The following is a 17,520-nucleotide window of genomic DNA, read 5'->3' as shown; positions in this document are numbered from 1 at the left end:
GATTTCTCCAAATGAAAACAAACCCCACTCTCTAGCCCTTCCCTGTTCCCTTAAGCCACTCTGCAAGCAGTCTTATTTCTGAGTAGGTCGTATATTTCAGGACAAGACTAAATTTGTGTAAATAATGGTTCCCCCTCCATCAATGCAGTCAATGAAGTAGACTACATTTTAACATATATATTCCCAAATTAACCACTTCTATAAGTATGAAATTATTTTTTGAAATGTCAAATATACAAAAAAGTAGAGAAAATCATAAGATACTCATGTATCAATGAATATCACTATTTTGTCCCATTTGCTTTATTTTTTAAAGAAATAAGAATTTCTAAGTATTACAGATACTGCTGAAACCTCATTCCAACCTCAACCCTCTCCACTCCCTTTCCCCTTTTGCCTTCCCAGAAGCAACCATTTTTCTGAATTCTCATGAGTGTTTTGACTGTATATCAACACATCTATAATAGTTTTAATACATTTAACATGAATAATATCATGCCATACACACCTTTTTGAAAAGTAAACTTTAGAGCAGTTTTAAGCCCACAGAAAAACTGAACAGAAAGTACAGAGTTCCCATGTATTCCTCGTCCCTCCTCCACTATCAACATTCTGTACTAGTGTGGTACCTTTGTTACAAATGACAAACCTATGACACATCATTATCACCCAAAGTCCATAGTTTACATTAGGGTACATCCTACAGGTTTTGACAAACGTAAAATAACATGTATCTACCATTATTATAGTATCATACAGATTAGTTTCACTGCCCTAAAAATCCTCTGTACTCTGCCTACAGTCTCTGGAAACCACTGATCTTTCACTGTCTCTACACTTTTGCCCTTTCCAGAATGTCATATAGCTGGAATCATACAGGAGGTGGCCTTTTTAGATTGGCATCTTTCATTTAGTAGTATATATTTAAGCTTCTTCCATGTCTTTTAATAGTTTGATAGAACATTTTTTCTTAGTGCTGAATAATATTCCATTGTCTCAATGTATCATAGTTTACTTACCTTCATTTGCATAAAAACCAAAGAGTGTGGTTAATGAATTGTATGGTAAGAGTAAGAAACCTTGCCAAACTGCCTTTCAACGTGGCTGTACCAATTTGTATTCCCACCAGCAATGAATGAGACTTCCCCTTGCTCCACATCCTCACTAACATTGGTTGTCAAGTGTTTTTTCTTTTCTTTTTTTAAACTGTGGTAAAATACACGACATAAAACATACTATCATAACCATTTCTAACTAAAAAATTTTTATTAAAAAATGTAAAATTTGCCATCGTAATAATTCTTAAGTGAAGAGTTCAGTACATTTGCATTTTTGTGCACCCAATGTCCAAAACTCTTTTCATCTCAATAAACTGAAACCCTATAACCTATTAAACATCAACTCCCTATTTCCCCTTCCCCCCGGGCAACCATTACGCTACTTTCTGTTTCTATGAATTTTGCTATTCTAGGTACCTAATATAGGTGGAATTGTACAATTTTTGCTTTTTGTGACTTAGCATAATGGCTTCAAGTTTCACCCACATTGTAATGTGCCAGAATTTCCTTTCTTCTTAAGTCAGAATATTCCATTGCATGCATATACCACATTTTATTTGTCCATTCATCCACTGAAGGACACTTGGCTTGCTTCCACCTTTTGACTACTGCAGATAATGCTGCTATGACTATTAAGGGTACAAATACCTCTTTCAAGTCCTTTTCAATTCTTTTGGGTATATTCCGAACCCAGGAGTGGAGTTGCTGGGTCATATGGTAATTCTATTTTTAATTTTTTGAGGAATCACCATACCATTTTCCATAGTGGCTGAACAATTTTGCATTCTCACCAACAGTGTACCATGGTACCAATTTCTCCACATCTTCATCAACGCTTGTTATTTTCTGGGGTCTTTTTTTTGTTTGTTTGTTTTTGTTTTTTCAGTAGTCATTCTAATGGGTGTAAGGTGGTATCCCACTGTGGTTCTGACCTGCCCATTTCCTCAATAACTAGTAATGTTGAACACCTTTTCATATGCTTGTTGGCCACTTGTATAACTTCTTTGGAGATATGTTTATTCAAATCCTTTGCCCATTTTAAAATAGAGGTTTATTTTTTTGTTATTGAGTTGTAGGAGTTCTTTATATATTCTGGATGTTAACCACATATTAGATGTGCAAGTATTTTCTCCCATTCCGCCAGTTGCCTTTTCACAATGTTGACTGGGTCCTTTTATGTACAGAAATCTTAACGTTTGATGTAGTCCAATTTACCTATTTTCTCTTTTGTCACCTATGCTTTTGGTGTCATATCCAAGAAATCACTGCTAGTTTCATGTCATGAAGCCTTTGTCCCACGTTTTCTTCTTAAGAGTTTTATTGTTTTGTCTTATATTTAGGCTCTTGATACATTTTGAGTTAATTTTTGTATATGATATTAGGTTAGGGTCCAACTTCATTCTTTTGCTTGTGGATATCAAATATTCCCAGCACCATTTGTTGAAAAGACTGTCCTTTTACCACTGAATGGTCTTGGCACTCTCACCAAAAATAATTTGCCCATACATGCTAGGGTTTATTTCTGGGCTCCCCATTCTATTCCATTGGTCTATATGTCTGACTTTATGCAAGTATCACAGTTTTCATTACTGTAGCTTTGTACTAAGTTTTAAAATCAGGAAGTATGAGACCTCCAACTTTATCTTCTTTTTCAAGATTACTTTTGACTATTTGGGGCCCATTGAGATTCCACATGAATTTTAAGATGGATTTTTCTATTTCTACAAATAATACCCCTGAGATTTTGATAAATCCGTAGATTTGCATTAAATCTGTAGATCACTTTGGGTAGTACAGACATTTAACAATAATAAGTCTTTCTATCCATGAACACAGTATGTCTTTCCATTTATTTGTGTCCCCTTTAATTTCTTTCAGCAACATTTTACAGTTTTCAGTGTAAAAGTTTTTCTTCTCATTGGTTAGTTTTATTCCTAAGTATTATATTCCTTTTGATGTTACTGTAAATGGGTATGCCTCTCAATTTCCTTTTCAGGTTGTTCCTTGTTAGTGTTGGTTAATTTTATATCCCACAAGACTGCGTCCCAATGGTTCTCACCCAGGGTGATTTTGCCACTCAGGGGACGTTTGGTAATTTCTGGAGACAATTTTGGTTTTTACAACTTGGGGGGAAGGGGACAGACATGCTACTGGAATCAAATGGGCAGAGGCAAGGGATGCTACTAAACATCCTACAACACAAAGGGAAGTTTCCCACAACAAAGAATTATCTGGCCCAAGATGTCAATAGTGCCAAACTTAAGAAACTTTGCTATATTCTACTATGAGTTATTCTCATTAGAACCCAAATTAAGTCCAAATATATTTCAAAATGTACACAAGAAAAAGGAAACATTCCAAAAGATTAACAGCAGTAAGATTATGGAGGATTATTTTATTTTTCCATTTTTCTAAAAAATTTCTACAATTACCATGCCATTACCATTTCAAGAGAAAAAAATTAACTTGGGACTTTCCTGGTGGTCCAGTGGGTAAGACGCTGAGCTCCCAATACAGGGGGGCCAGGTTTGATCTCTGGTCCGGGAACTAGATTCTACATGCATGCCACAACTAAGAAGCTGGCATGCCGCAACTAAGAAGCCCACATGCTGCAATGTAGATCCCACGTGCCGCAACGAAGATCCAGTGCAGCCAAAATAAATAAATATTTTTAAAAAGAGAGAAAAATTAACTTGATTTGAAAAATTTGATTTAGTCACTAATTCTAATCAGAGTACATGACTCTTTTTTTTGTTTTTTCTTTTTTAAAGTTGCATTTGATTTCCACAAGTATTTATTTAAGTGCCACTTATCTGCCAGGCTCTGTGACAAGAGTTAAGAATAGAGTGGTATACAAAATAGACAAGGTTCATACTCTCAGGGAGCTTATAGTCTGATGGGAGAATTTAACATTGAGTAAATACACTAACAAATTATGATACGTATTCTCAAGGAAAACAACAGGGGGATTTAACTTTCAACTAGCCTCTTCAGGGATGGCCTCTAAGTAAATGATATTGAAGATTCAAAAGATGAGAAATAACCAGGCAGGCGAAGGAAAGGGGATGAAGAAAAAGGGAGTGGGAAGGGCATTCTGACAGAGCAGCATGTGTGAAAGGCCTGGAGAGGGCTATTAATGTGTTAGAGTTAGAGGAATTAAAAGAAGATGAGTGAGAGCATAGTATAAAGGAGATAATAAGTGAGAGAGGTAGGAGAAGGAGACAGGGACAAGATTTGGCAAGGCCTTAAAGGTCTCAGTAAGGAGTTTGAAAGCTAAATGTGGTGGGATGCAACTGAAGCAGAGGAGGAGCGTTGATATGATTTACTTATTTTTTAAAAGAACCACGCTGGTTATTTTATGAATTAGAGCAGAGCAATAGCAGAAATAAGGCAACCACTGTAGAGATGAGGTAATAATGATTTGCCCCAGATTTGAACAGTGAGTACAAAGCGAACAGAAAAGTAAGAATGGAGTGACATTGACTAAATAATGTCATACTTACAACCTTATCATAGAGAAACTTCTCTTTCCAGGGATGTTGCTGCAAAGCCAGCAAAGGATGTTACTTATGTGACACCCCCCTTCCCCACACCACAGCTGACTGGTGGAGGAGGTGAAGGGGAAAAGCCAATCCACAAACAGGCCAGCAGTAAAAACAATCTGCCTCAGTTTGGGCAGAGCTTATCAGCATAAGCAGATTCTCTCAGTAATTCAACACGAAAATTATATAAAGACTAAGAGAGTCAGTACCCAGGAAAAATAAAATTTAGTAGCTGAATTAGTGGCTGGCAGAGCAGTAGAGCAAAGATCCATGAATTCCTACCAAGATACTCCTACCTGAAATATCTGGGATAATGTGAGAACTGGTTCCTTAATGTTCCTAACACCCCACCCTTATTTGATATAGTCTGAATAAGGGTGTTCCTTGCATTCTCTCTCTTTTTTTTTTTTTTTTTTTTTTGGCCACGTAGCGCAGCTTGTGGGATCTTAATTCCCCGACCAGGGACTGAACCCAGGCCTCTCTGCAGTGAAAGCACCAAGTCCTAACCACTGGACAGCCAAGGAAGTCCCTATTCCTTGCATTTTTAAAAGCTTAATCAAAGAAAGTATCCACTAAAGTGGGATTTTAATTTTACAGAAATTGAGGCTAAAAAAATTATTATAAAGCTTTCCTGATGGCATATAGCTCATGAGATGCAATCCTAGGTCTTCTCATTCTAATAATCAACCTTTTCCACAAATCTTAAGGGAAGAGTTATTGGATGCCAAACATTTAGGATATCCTTTCCTTTCAAATTTAAGGTATGTTATTTATTATAAATTTGACTTTAGGAAAGAAAGATAAGGGATCTACTACAACACTAGCTCACAGTGGTTAAATATCACCACAGGGTCAGTTTACAGCAGGGATCTGAGAAATCTTGACCTTCTAGAATGTAAAACTGATGAGAATAGGAATTTAGCCTGTGTTATTCACTGCTCTAGCCTCACTGCTTACAACAGAAGCTCAGACACAGAAACTGAGTAATTACTTGCTGAACAAATGAATTCAATACAGGGAAGGATAGATGAAAAGTGAGTGAAAAAGAGCTGCCAAGAGTTCACCTGTGACCCTTAGGTAGTAGAAAGTTGCCACAAGCCCTACTTATTTCTCTTAATTAAGCTACAACTTTAGTGAGATATAATTCACATACTATACAATTCACTCATTTAAAGTGTAAAATTCTGTCATTTTTAGTATATTCACAAAGTTGCACATCAATCACCACCATCCAATTCCAGATCATATTCTTCACCACAAAAAGCCCTATACCTATTAGCAGCCAGTCCCCATGTGCCCCTTGTCCCAAGGCCTTGGCAACCACTAATCAACTTTGTCTCTTTGGATTTGCCTATCCTGGACATTGCGTATAAATGTAATTACAGAATATGTGAACTTTTGTGACTGGCTTCTTAGCATTTTTTCAAGCTTCATCCATGTAGTAGCATGTAGCAGTACTTCATTCCTTTTTATGGTAGAATAATATTCCACTGTATGCATATCCAGGTTTTGTTTATCAATTCATCAGTTGATGGACATTTGGGTTGTTTCCATGTTTTGCCTATTTTAGATAATGCTACTATGAACATTCATGTACAAGTTTTTGTGCAGACACTTGTTTTCAATTCTTTTGGGTTTTATACCTAGGAGTGGAACTGCTGGGTCACATATTAACCCTTTAACTTTTTAAGGAACTGCCAAACTGCATTCCAAAGTGGCTGCACCATTTTACATTCTCATCAGCCATATATGAGGGTTCCACTTTCTCCACATCCTCATCAACACCTGTTATTGTCTATCTTTTTGCTTACAGCTATGCTAGTAGGTGTGAAGTGGTATCTCATTATGGTTTTCAGCTTAATGACTAATGCTGTTGGATCATACATTTTATTTGTTTATTGGTCCTAAATAAGCTTTGTCATAATTTAAAGACAATACCATTTTAAAGCTGGAGAACAAAAGGGAATTGGGAAAACTTATTCAAGACATTAAGAGAAAAAAGTGTGAAGACTCTGATACAAGACGTTTGAGAAAACAGTTGATCAACAATGAACTCAATTCTGTAGCTATACCTGTGAACACCTCTACATAATAGTCAAAGGCAAAATAAGAAACCATTCTACATCTGTATTGGATGGTAGTGCTTTATAATTTTGTCTTCAACAGGTTTTTTCTTCCGTTCTTCTTACTCTAACAGACAGACCCCTCATTCTTCTGAGAAACCTGTGTTTTAAGTGGAGGTACCAACACCCTCCCCCAACAAAAGCAACCCCCACACACACACAGCTGGCCTACGGCACATGACTTTGTGCTGGCCAATCACAGAACCACAGTCCTCTGCCCACAGTGATTAATTCAGGCGTAAGTATGCAATCAAATCTTGATCAATCAGAGTCCTCCCTAGACTTTCATTAGAACTCTTATAATGTGAGCTATGTCTTAGCTATGAACTTACTGGGTTATGAGAGCCAGATTCCCCCACTTTGCTTTAACTAATTTTAGCTGGGTTTCTGTTCCCCAAAACAAAACTGTATAATATTAAAAAATCAGCTCTTTCAGCCTAAAGCTATCAGACCTAACTTTTAATATCAACATTATGGAAAAAGTTTATGGTATTTAAAGCCACTATTCTAAACAAAGACAGAAAATATTGGGTTTCATAATTACTAAAGAACCAAGAGTAATGTAACAATTATTCAAAAATCTTAAGACTTTATTTTGCTTTTTTCTTTTCTGGACCTGCAACAGCTGAAAGTGGCTAAAGAGGAACAGGGGAATAGGCAGGATGGGTGGCAAAAAGGTTAGGGTCATTTAATACAACCAGGTAGAGACTAGCTGTAGGGCCTTCAGGATACAACTACTGTAACTAAATTCACATAACACTTACTTTAAGGAACCATACATGCTGTAAAAACTGAAACAAGTATTATGAGTAGATACTGGGCAACTAAAGCTTTCATTTAAAGAACTAGAAACTGAGACAGAACATAATTTGCTTTCTAATATTAAAAATATGTCTATCACCAAATTATGAAACACCACATTATCTTAGGATTCTGACTTTTGTTAATACAAATTTAAAGAAATTTCAGGTTTGCCAAAATACACCATTATTGAAAATGTAATTTACATTAAGTTCAATGTAAATTAAATTTAGGATAAAAGTGATAGCTAATCAAATTTTGTCCTAACAGTAAATAAACAGTAACAGAAAACAGTTTAGCATTGTAAATAATCAAGCTAATCTTGTAGTACCAGTAAATGTCTATGGCCTTAAACCACTTTTCATTACGTGTACCAAATAATGTGAATCAGAGCTATTTTCTGGTTAAATTTACAGTCTTACAGGACAACGGTTACAAAATCTTCATAAAGTATTTACTAACCTACTTACAACACAGGATTAGAGAAATGAAGTCAGAAACTGGTAATTTTGTGACAATTTGGTTAAGCATGCAGGAGAAAGTAGGCTTTCACTTGAGTGCTAATGAAGGGAAAAAGAAGCCTTCTCCAATTCATGTGATGTGATGTGAATTACGGTGCACAGTGGTACAAAAGGAACTGCAAACAAAATGTTAATCTGACAGGGAACACAGGGGGTTATTTGGATGTAATGTATGATGAAGCAAGTTGGTAGAAATAAAAACAGCCACCATTCACTCTACCTGCACTATATGCCATGCACTATTAAGCATTTAAGTAGTTTAAAGAGATTAAGTTAACTTCCATAACTATTAAATAGAGGAACTAGGGTTCAAATCCAGGTGTGACTCCATAGTCCATGTTATTTAACTGTGATACTGTAAAGCCCTTCAAGAGTCTTTTATTAATTAAAAGTGACAATCACCTATAACAGAAGCAACAATAATAACACAGACAGTGATTCTCAAAGTGTGGTCAGTGGGCCCCTGTGGGGACACTGAGACCTTTTCAGAGGGTCCACAAGGTCAAAACTATTTTCTTAAATTACTACTACTAATTTTTTTTTTATTATGTTAACATTTGCACTGTACTGCACTGCAATGGGTAAAGCCGCTGGTGCTTTACCATGAATTAAGGCAATGTCACCAAGCTGTAATAATAGTCATTGTGTTTCAGTTAAAAAGAAAAAAAGACTGTTCACTGAAGAATGTTCTTGATGAGGGGCTTCCCTGGTGGTGTAGTGGTTAAGAATCCTCCTGCCAATGCAGGGGACACGGGTTCAAGCCCTGGTCCGGGAAGATCCCACATCCCGCAAAGCAACTAAGCCCGTGCGCCACAACTATTGAGCCTGTGCTCTAGAGCCCGCGTGCCACAACTACTGATGCTTGTGCACCTAGAGCCCGTGCTCCACAACAAGAGAAGTCACTGCAATGAGAATCCCGCGCACCGCAACGAAAAGTAGCTGCCGCTCACTGCAACTAGAGAAAGCCCATGCACAGCAACAAAGACCCAACGCAGCCAAAAATAAACAAAATAATTTTTTTAAAAAGAGAAAAAAATGTTAAAAAAAAAGAATAATGTCCTTGATGAAACATAAAAAAATTACTTTTATTAAAAACCGGCCTTTTGGGCTTCCCTGGTGGCGCAGTGGTTGAGAGTCCACCTGCTAATGCAGGGGACACGGGTTCGTGCCCCGGGTCCGGGAAGATCCCACGTGCCGCGGAGCGGCTGGGCCCGTGAGCCATGGCCGCTGAGCCTGCGCATCCAGAGCCTGTGCTCCACAACGGGAGAGGCCACAGCAGTGAGAGGCCTGCGTACCACAAAAAAAAAAAAAAAAAAAAAAGGCCTTTTCTTTCTAAAATTTTGTGATGAAATGGGGATTACACATAAACCATTTCTACAGCATACCCCCTCCTGCAGCAGGATGACTGTTTCAGGAAAAAGTATTTGTGGGACTGTTTAAGTTGCTAATTGAACTAGCCACTTTTTTCATGGAACATCACTTTTACTTGAAAGAACAACTGAGAGACAAATTATGGCTATTCAGAAAGTGTCTGGCAGATGTTTTCACAAAAATGAGCAAAGTGAACTTATGGCTTCAAGGAAAACAACTTAAAGTATTTCTTGCTAATGACAAAATTTGAGCTTTCAAGTGAAGATAAGAATTTTGGAAAACTTGTATCTACCACTGTGAGCTTGACAGATTACCAATATTTAAGATTTTTCTGATGAGCTACGTGGCAATGCTAATAATTGTGAATTTTCATTGTAAAATAAATGTGTCAGCATTCGGAAGATCTACACAACTCAGTGAACTAATATTTTCCAAATGACCAATACATGATGTTACAAAATCAGCCATGTCCAAGTGCAAGGCAGACCAATGAATTTTAATGTAACAAAGTAAGAAAAGTTTACTAATATGGCTTCAGATTCCACAATGCAACTAACTTTCAAGAAAGTGTTATTTCTGGAGTTTTGGTATATATGGTATGATATGGTATATCAAAGAATAATTTCCTTAATTATCTGAAAAGGCTATTAAACGTTCCTCCCTTTTCCAACTGCCTACTGTGTGAAATTGGATGTTCCTCATATACTTCAACCAAAGAACATACCAAAAGATTGAATTCAGAAATAGATATGATATGAGGGGGCTTCCCTGGTGGCACAGTGGTTAAGAATCCGCCTGCCAATGCAGGGGACACAGGTTCGAGCCCTGGTCCGGGAAGATTCCACATGCCGCGTAGCAACAAAGCCCGTGTGTCACAACTACTGAAGCCTGTGTGCCTGGAGCCTGTGCTCCGCAACAGAAGAAGCCACCGCAATGAGAAGCCCTCGCACTACAATGAAGAGTAGCCCCCGCTCGCGGGAACTAGAGAAATCTCGTACACAGCAACAGAAGACCCAACGCAGCCAAAAAATAAGTAAATGAAATAAATCTAAAAAAGAAAAAAAAAAGAAACAGATATGAGAATTCAGCTATCTTTACTTGAGCCAAACATTAAAGAGACTCAAAAAAATGTTAAACATGGCCACTCTTCTCACCAAATTTTTTGGGTTTTGAAAAATAAGTTATCTTCGGTTAGAAATTTATGTTTATATGAAACAGCTTTGGGACCTCCCTGGTAACGCAGTGGTTAAGAATCACCTGCCAAGGCAGGGGACATGAGTTCGAGCCCTGATTCGGGAAGATCCCACATGCCGTGCTACAATTAAGCCCGTGCACCACAACTACTGAGTCTGCGCTCTAGAGCTCGCGAGCCACAACTACTGAGCCCATGTGCCACAACTACTGAAGCTTGTGTGCCTAGAGCCCATGCTCCGCAACGAGAAGCCACTGCAATGAGAAGCCCGCACACCACAACAAAGAGTAGCCCCTACTCGCCACGCGCGCACAGCAACAAAGACCCAAAGCAGCCAAAAATAAATAAATAAATAAATAAATTTTTTTAAAAAACAGCTTTATTAGTGTTATTTTTGAGTTAATATTTTTTAAAATTCTTACTTTTAGTTTCTAAAATGGTAAAAATTGATATTAATAGAAACTCCCAAATAAAGCTTTTTAAAAAAAATTTTTTTAAATACATTTATTTACTTTTGGATGCACTGCGTCTTCGTTGCTGCACGTGGGCTTTCTCTAGTTGCAGCCAGCAGGGGCTACCCTTTGTTGTGGTGCATGGACTTCTCACTGCGGTGGCTTCTGTTGTTGCAGAGCACGGGCTCTAGGCACACAGGCTTCATTAGTTGTGGCACGCAGGCTCAGAAGTTGTGGCTCGCAGGCTCTAGAGCACAGGCTCAGTAGCTGTGGTGCACGGGCTTTGTTGCTCCGTGGCATGTGGGATCTTCCCGGACCAGGGCTCGAACCCGTGTCCCCTGCATTGGCAGGCGGACTCTTAACCACTGTGCCACCAGGGAAGTCCCCCAAATAAAGCTTTTTGAGGGTCCTTATTTTTAACCATATAAATGGGTCTTGAGCCCCAAAGCTCTGAAAATTTCTGAACTAAGACCATAACAAGCACATATATATTATCCTTATTTAGTAGGTGCCAATATAAAGATTGTTTTCATTTTATCTGTGGAAGAAAGGAGTCTCCCTCATCCCTGTCTTATTAAACCTAAATGGAAAGCACAGTAAGTAAATAGATTGTGTTCTCTAGTTTAAAGTCCACAAATAAAACACAATTTCCAAAAAGATCTCTGGTTTAAAAAAAAAAAAAGGAAACAACACTTACTGAATGCCTATTATACCCCATGTACTATGCTAGGTGCTTTCACATATAGCCTTTTAATCAACTTTGAGATCTGTATTAAGGCTGAGAGAAGTTAAAGGGAGGTAATATAGTACAGTACAAATAGTATTGACTTCACTTTGACATTCCTGAGTTAAGACCATTCCCTTGAATGTTATGCTATTATGTCACTTAACTCTAGAATTTTTTTCTTTACATAATAATACTTCCTACTTACATGACTGAGAGAAATGAGAATACAATTAAAAGCAAATACAGTAGATGCTCAAGAAGTTAGTTCCCTTTAATCAGACTTCCGCTCTGTTCCAAAACTAAACCAGTGAGTACCACAATCATTGTTCAAGGTTAGACTTGACAAGCTCTCATTTCACCATCATAGGCCTCAAGTAGATGAATGATGCTCCAGCAAACATTTAAAAATATCTTAAGGACCCACAACCACTATCAGATATAAGAGATCAATGTTTAAAAATTACCTACACATTTTTCCTAAAGTTGTTTCATTCTTTCAAAGCTAAATCACTCCTACAACTCTTCCCAATCTTGTTACATGCACATGTGACATACTAGTCTCTATGAAAAATGACATCTTGATATCTCTAAGAAAATTATCAATGAAGCAATTCTGAAATGGGTTGCCTCATAAACTAGGAAAGCTGAAAGGAAGCACAAAAACAATTATTTAATTCCCACCTATATTTCTATCAGATATTTCATATTGTCACATGCTTGGACTATTATATGAAAAATTAGACAGTGGTTATTTTAAGTATAGTAAATATGTTCCAAGATTTGTGATGAGAGAGGTCAGTCTCTAAAAGTTAACAAGACTTAATAGCTTAACAATGTCTTTCACCCTGTACAGTTTAACAAATCACCAAGGCCATTTCTAAACAATAAAACAGCTGATCAATTTATTAAACTCTTGCCAACCAAGCAACTATTTTTTCCTGAAGTTCAAGCTGACTTCATATTTGATGCTCTGTGGACAATGACAAGTTTCCAATTATGTAGCATTTTAGTATTCTTTTATTTTTTAGGGTAAGTATTTTTCTTAAAGTAGTGTTTTTATAAGATCTAATTATTTTTCTAACATAACTTATGCTCTATTCAATCCTGGATAACCTCAGAACTTCTATAAAAATTATGCAGGCTTATTATTAAGTCTATGAGAGAATTTCCCCTCTACTTTTAAAACATAAGCTAGATGAGATTAATTTGCTTTATTCTGACACATTTTTTTAATTTGAAATTTGGTCACTACCCATTTCCTGTGTTGCACTGTGCATACCCAGCTATGGTTACTATCTCAAACTAATAATGATGATCCTCTACCACACTGCACAAAAGGAACCACACCCTGAATGTCATCTGACAGTTCCTACAAGTTATTTTAAATGGATACTGACATATAACTTCTTTAATGCTTTTATCTTTCAAGAAGTTAGCATGACCATATTTTGGAGGAGCCAGAATGGTAGAATGTTAACACAGGAATAACTATCAGACTGAAGGCTATGGTATCAGTTTCAATTCCAACACTTAGAAATTCTGACTTTACAAGGGTCACTAATTCCCTGTGACCAAACTGCCCTTCAATGAGCAATTACATCTCTCTACATTAAAAATGTTCCCATTAATTTTAAGTTCAACATAACTTATATATGCACAAAGAGAAAAAACAAAGAGCCAACTGCAAATAAGGGAGTTAGAGAATCAGTTCCACTGAATCCTATTAAATCTCCTTCCTCCCCCTAAGAAAAGCTGAAGGTGATAAATGCTCAGAGAATTGCCAGGCATCTTCCTAACATTAACCTATTAATCTTCACAACACTCATGAAGCAGATGTCAAGGACCTCTAGTTTTACAGATAAAAGAACCCTAAGACTAACTGATTCTCCCAAAGTCACACACAGTTAAGAGATTAGATTAAACTAAACTCTTAAGACTCTGTACTCATCATAATTTGGAATCAAACAATGTTAGATCAAACCAAGAAATGTTCTAATTATCTCATGCTATCCTCTATATCCATGCTATCCAATAAGGTAGCCACTAGCCATATGCAGCTATTAAGAACCTGAAATGTAGCTAGCCCAAATTGAGATACACTGTAAGTGTAAAAGACAGACCAGATTTTGAAGACTAGTATGAAAAGAAGAACATGAAACATCTCATTAAATTTTTTTACACTGATTACATGTTGAAATGGTATTTTGGATATACCGGATTAAATAAAATTTCACTGGACAGCACTGGTCCATACTTCTTTTCAAAGACCTTCCAATGAAACATGTCACTGTAAGATCAACCAAAAAGCAATATTTTCTTAGAATTTGTTGTAGCACAATACAGAAACCATATTTTGAGGGAGGAGGAAATGGGCATAATTAGTATTTTGAGGGACACAGGCATATATGTATGAATAGAGACACAAAATAGGCCTTCTAGTGTTCTCTAAGGATAATAAAAGATATTTCTATCTCATTGCAGGCATATGTGACAGAATAGATCACAAGTGAGGAGAGAGTATGACTTTCCCTTAAAGTCATATTCCATTTCCTTATGTGGAAATGTGAAAATATTCATATTCCTAATGCACACACAGGGTTATCAAAGTCACAAGGATGCCCATAAGGCACAATGAACTTCTCAAAAAAATTTTACCTAATGTGTATTTATAATTATTTTTTAAAAAGTCACATATCATAATATTGTTCTAATATAGAGTCAACACAATCTTATTCTGACTAAAATAATAAGAGATACACAGTAAGGGGAAACATCAGTTCAAAAAATAAGGATCACCTGAAAATAGTTTGGCAACTCCACATAAAGTTACCATGTGTTTTGTGACGACCTAGAGGGGTGGGATAGGGAGGGTGGGAGGGAGATGCAAGAGGGAGGGGATATGGGGATATATGTATACATATAGCCGATTCACTTTGTTATACAGCAGAAACTAACACAACATTGTAAAGCAATTATACTCCAATAAAGATGTTTAATAAATAAATAAAGTTACCATATGACCCACTAATTCCACACCTAGGTGTATAAGCAAAGAGAAATGAAAACACAGGTCTACACAAAAATGTGTAGATGAATGTTCAGAGCAGCATTATGCGTAATAGTTAAAAAGTGGAAACAATGCAAAAGTCTATCAAATGATGAATGAATAAACAAAATGTAGTATATCCACACACTGGAATATTCAGCTATGAAAGCGAATGAAGCACTAATACATTCTAGTTACAGAGTGTATGAACCTTGAAAACATTATGCTACCTAAAAGAAGCAAGTCACAAAAGATCACATATTGTATAACTCCATTTATATGAAATATCCAGAATAGGCATATCTAAAAAGACAAAGAGTGACTGCTAGTGAGTTTGGGTTTCTTTTGGGGGTGATGAAAATGTCCTAAGACTGACTGTGCTGATGGCTGCACAACTATGTGAAAACACCAAAAGCCACTTCAAATGGGTGAACTGTATGGTATCTGAATTACATCTCAGCGAAGATGTTAAAAAAAAAAAAAAAAGCGCAGCCAGAAATGTAGAGGGGAAAAGCATCAGAAGGACTGTCAAGCATTTAACTGCTATTTCTCTGGATGTTTGTAACTTTGTGGTATTTATGTTTTTAGCTTTTGTAATTTGTGATTTTTTCCCTCATTTTCAATATTAATACTGGTCAAAAAAATGTTTAATCACATCATTACACAACTAGGTAAACTTAATGAAAGTCGTAAGTTCTACATTTAAATGGCAATTTCTATAGCATATGAATTATCTCAATAAAGATGCTGAAATTTCACTTCAACTAGGAAATAGTCCCTCAAACTAGGAAACCCACTAAGACAGCACTAACTGCCTTGGAAAGTAAATGGCTTTGTGGAAAGTCCAAAAGACAGTTACTATCTCAGTCAAGCAAATGCTCAAAGTTCAGAAACAGATGATGGGAACTTGAAGATCTCAGTATAAAAAAGTACAAAGAAACAACATAAAAAATACTACTTGACCACTTTCTCTTAAAAGCTAACCTCCTGATTCAGATGCAGAATGGAAAACAGAAACAAACAAAAACCCCTATTTACCTAGACGCCTAAACCTGAAGGGAAGAAGTCTTCTATTAAAAATCTGTGATGTGGGTGTGTGCTTAACCCACACACCTTATGTAGCCTAAGAACCTCAGGGGCAGCTGTTACTTAAGATAATGAAGGTTGCTTTTCACCCTTTTCAAATAATAAAACGTGATGGTGCCACTCCACGGCCCACCCCATCCCCCGCTACCACCACCACCGGCAGGTGGAGGGAAAGGATACTGCAGACTAGAGGATGACAGCTTTGTATAACCCTTTGGACTCTATATGTAAGAGCGCAGCTGGTGGTCTCTCAGGAGGGGGTAAAGAGATTTGTGAACAAGCTGAAATAAGGGGTATCCTTTGCCTGGAAGAGGGCACACCGTGAGCCACATCTTGAATCAGCTATATTCATAGTAAAACACAGGCCGCTGGAAGGCACTGTTAGCATCACCAGGATGGCCTCTCACGCCGGGGGTGTTTTTTTTCAACGGAGAAGTTGACTCCTGTAGTTTGGAATACTGGGGGGAGGCAGGGGTAAAGCGGGAGTCGGGAAGACCAAAGAAAATGCCTTTAAGTGGAGACGACTCGGGCCTCACTGAGGAAGTTCCGAGACTCACTCGGTCGCCACACGCTAGTCCCCCCCTCCACCTCCCACCGCCCTCCTGCCCGCGGCGCCCGACGTCGGTGGGGGAACGAGAGCCGGAATCTCCGCCGCTACCGGGATGGGGGCCGCAGCCCGGCCCTGGCAGCGCGGCACACACACGCCTCCTCCGCACTCGCCGCGCCCGGCCTCCCCGCCGCGCGGCCCAGCCCCTCGCACCCGAGCCGGGCCGGCTCCTCGGGGCAGGCCTAGGCCGCGCCGGCGGTACCCCGGCACCTCGCTCCCCGGCGGAGGCGGACCAGGCCCGACACAAACTTCCCGGCGCGTTAGCACAGGCGTCACGGACGGGCCGGCCCCCAGCGCCATTCCCCCGCGGCCCGGCGGCGGCTCCCGCCCCTACTCCCCACACTCCGAGTCCCGGCGTAGATCGACCCGAGGCCCACAGCCCCCACCCCTCCGGCGCCCCCGAGTTTACCTCCAAGTCGCGGCCTTTGTTCTTGAAATTCTTGAGCCGTTGGTTGTCCAGTTTCTCGTTGTCCGCCATGGCCGGGCCGGTGACTCCTTCCCCCGCCCGGGCCCCGCGGGATCCGCCCCAACCACCACGCCGCACCGACACTCCCAGGAACCGGGCCGCCGCCTGAGCTGCTGTGCCCGCCGCGGCGTCGCTTCCTTCCTCCTCTCACCTGCCTCCGCCGCGGCCTTCTCCTCGTCTCCCCGCCCGTTTCCCTCCCCCCCCCCCCGCCCTAACCCCAGCGCGACCGCAGCTCCCGCTAAGACAACTGCCGGGCCGGGCGGCGGCAACGGCGGCGGAATGTGCTGCCGGCTGCGAGGGGGAGGAAGCCTCGATCTGAGGGCCCCGGCGCCGCGGCCACGCCCATCGCCGCCAGCCCAGCTCGCCGATTGGCCAACCAGACTCCGGTGCGTTCAACCAATCAGAAAGAACGATGGAGAGCGGGGGCGGAAGAGCGAACGGAAAGAGAAAGCGGGCGACGCTGGGAGGAAGGGGCCGGGGCCGGGGCCGGGGCCTGGCCCCGGAGGGGAGGGGCGCGGCGGGGGCAGA

At 39.4% G+C, this 17,520-nt stretch overlaps 1 protein-coding gene across 2 annotated transcripts in view; it reads right to left on the bottom strand.

Annotated features, from left to right (window-relative positions):
• Positions 1-17,170, bottom strand: part of KPNA4 (karyopherin subunit alpha 4) — a 90,390-nt gene extending 73,220 nt beyond the window's left edge. For both annotated transcript variants that reach the window (XM_060011206.1, XM_060011205.2), the window contains exon 1: positions 16,936-17,170. In XM_060011206.1, the coding sequence (XP_059867189.1) occupies positions 16,936-17,004 (69 nt within the window). In that variant the 5' untranslated portion in view covers positions 17,005-17,170. The remainder of the gene's footprint in view (positions 1-16,935) is intronic.
• Positions 17,171-17,520: the final 350 nt, after the last annotated feature.

The sequence above is a fragment of the Delphinus delphis genome, chromosome 4 (assembly GCF_949987515.2).
Source record: "Delphinus delphis chromosome 4, mDelDel1.2, whole genome shotgun sequence".
Classification (NCBI taxonomy): Eukaryota; Metazoa; Chordata; class Mammalia; order Artiodactyla; family Delphinidae; genus Delphinus; species Delphinus delphis.
Note: the sequence above shows the minus strand (reverse complement) of the source record. Positions and strands in the feature narration are given on the sequence as shown.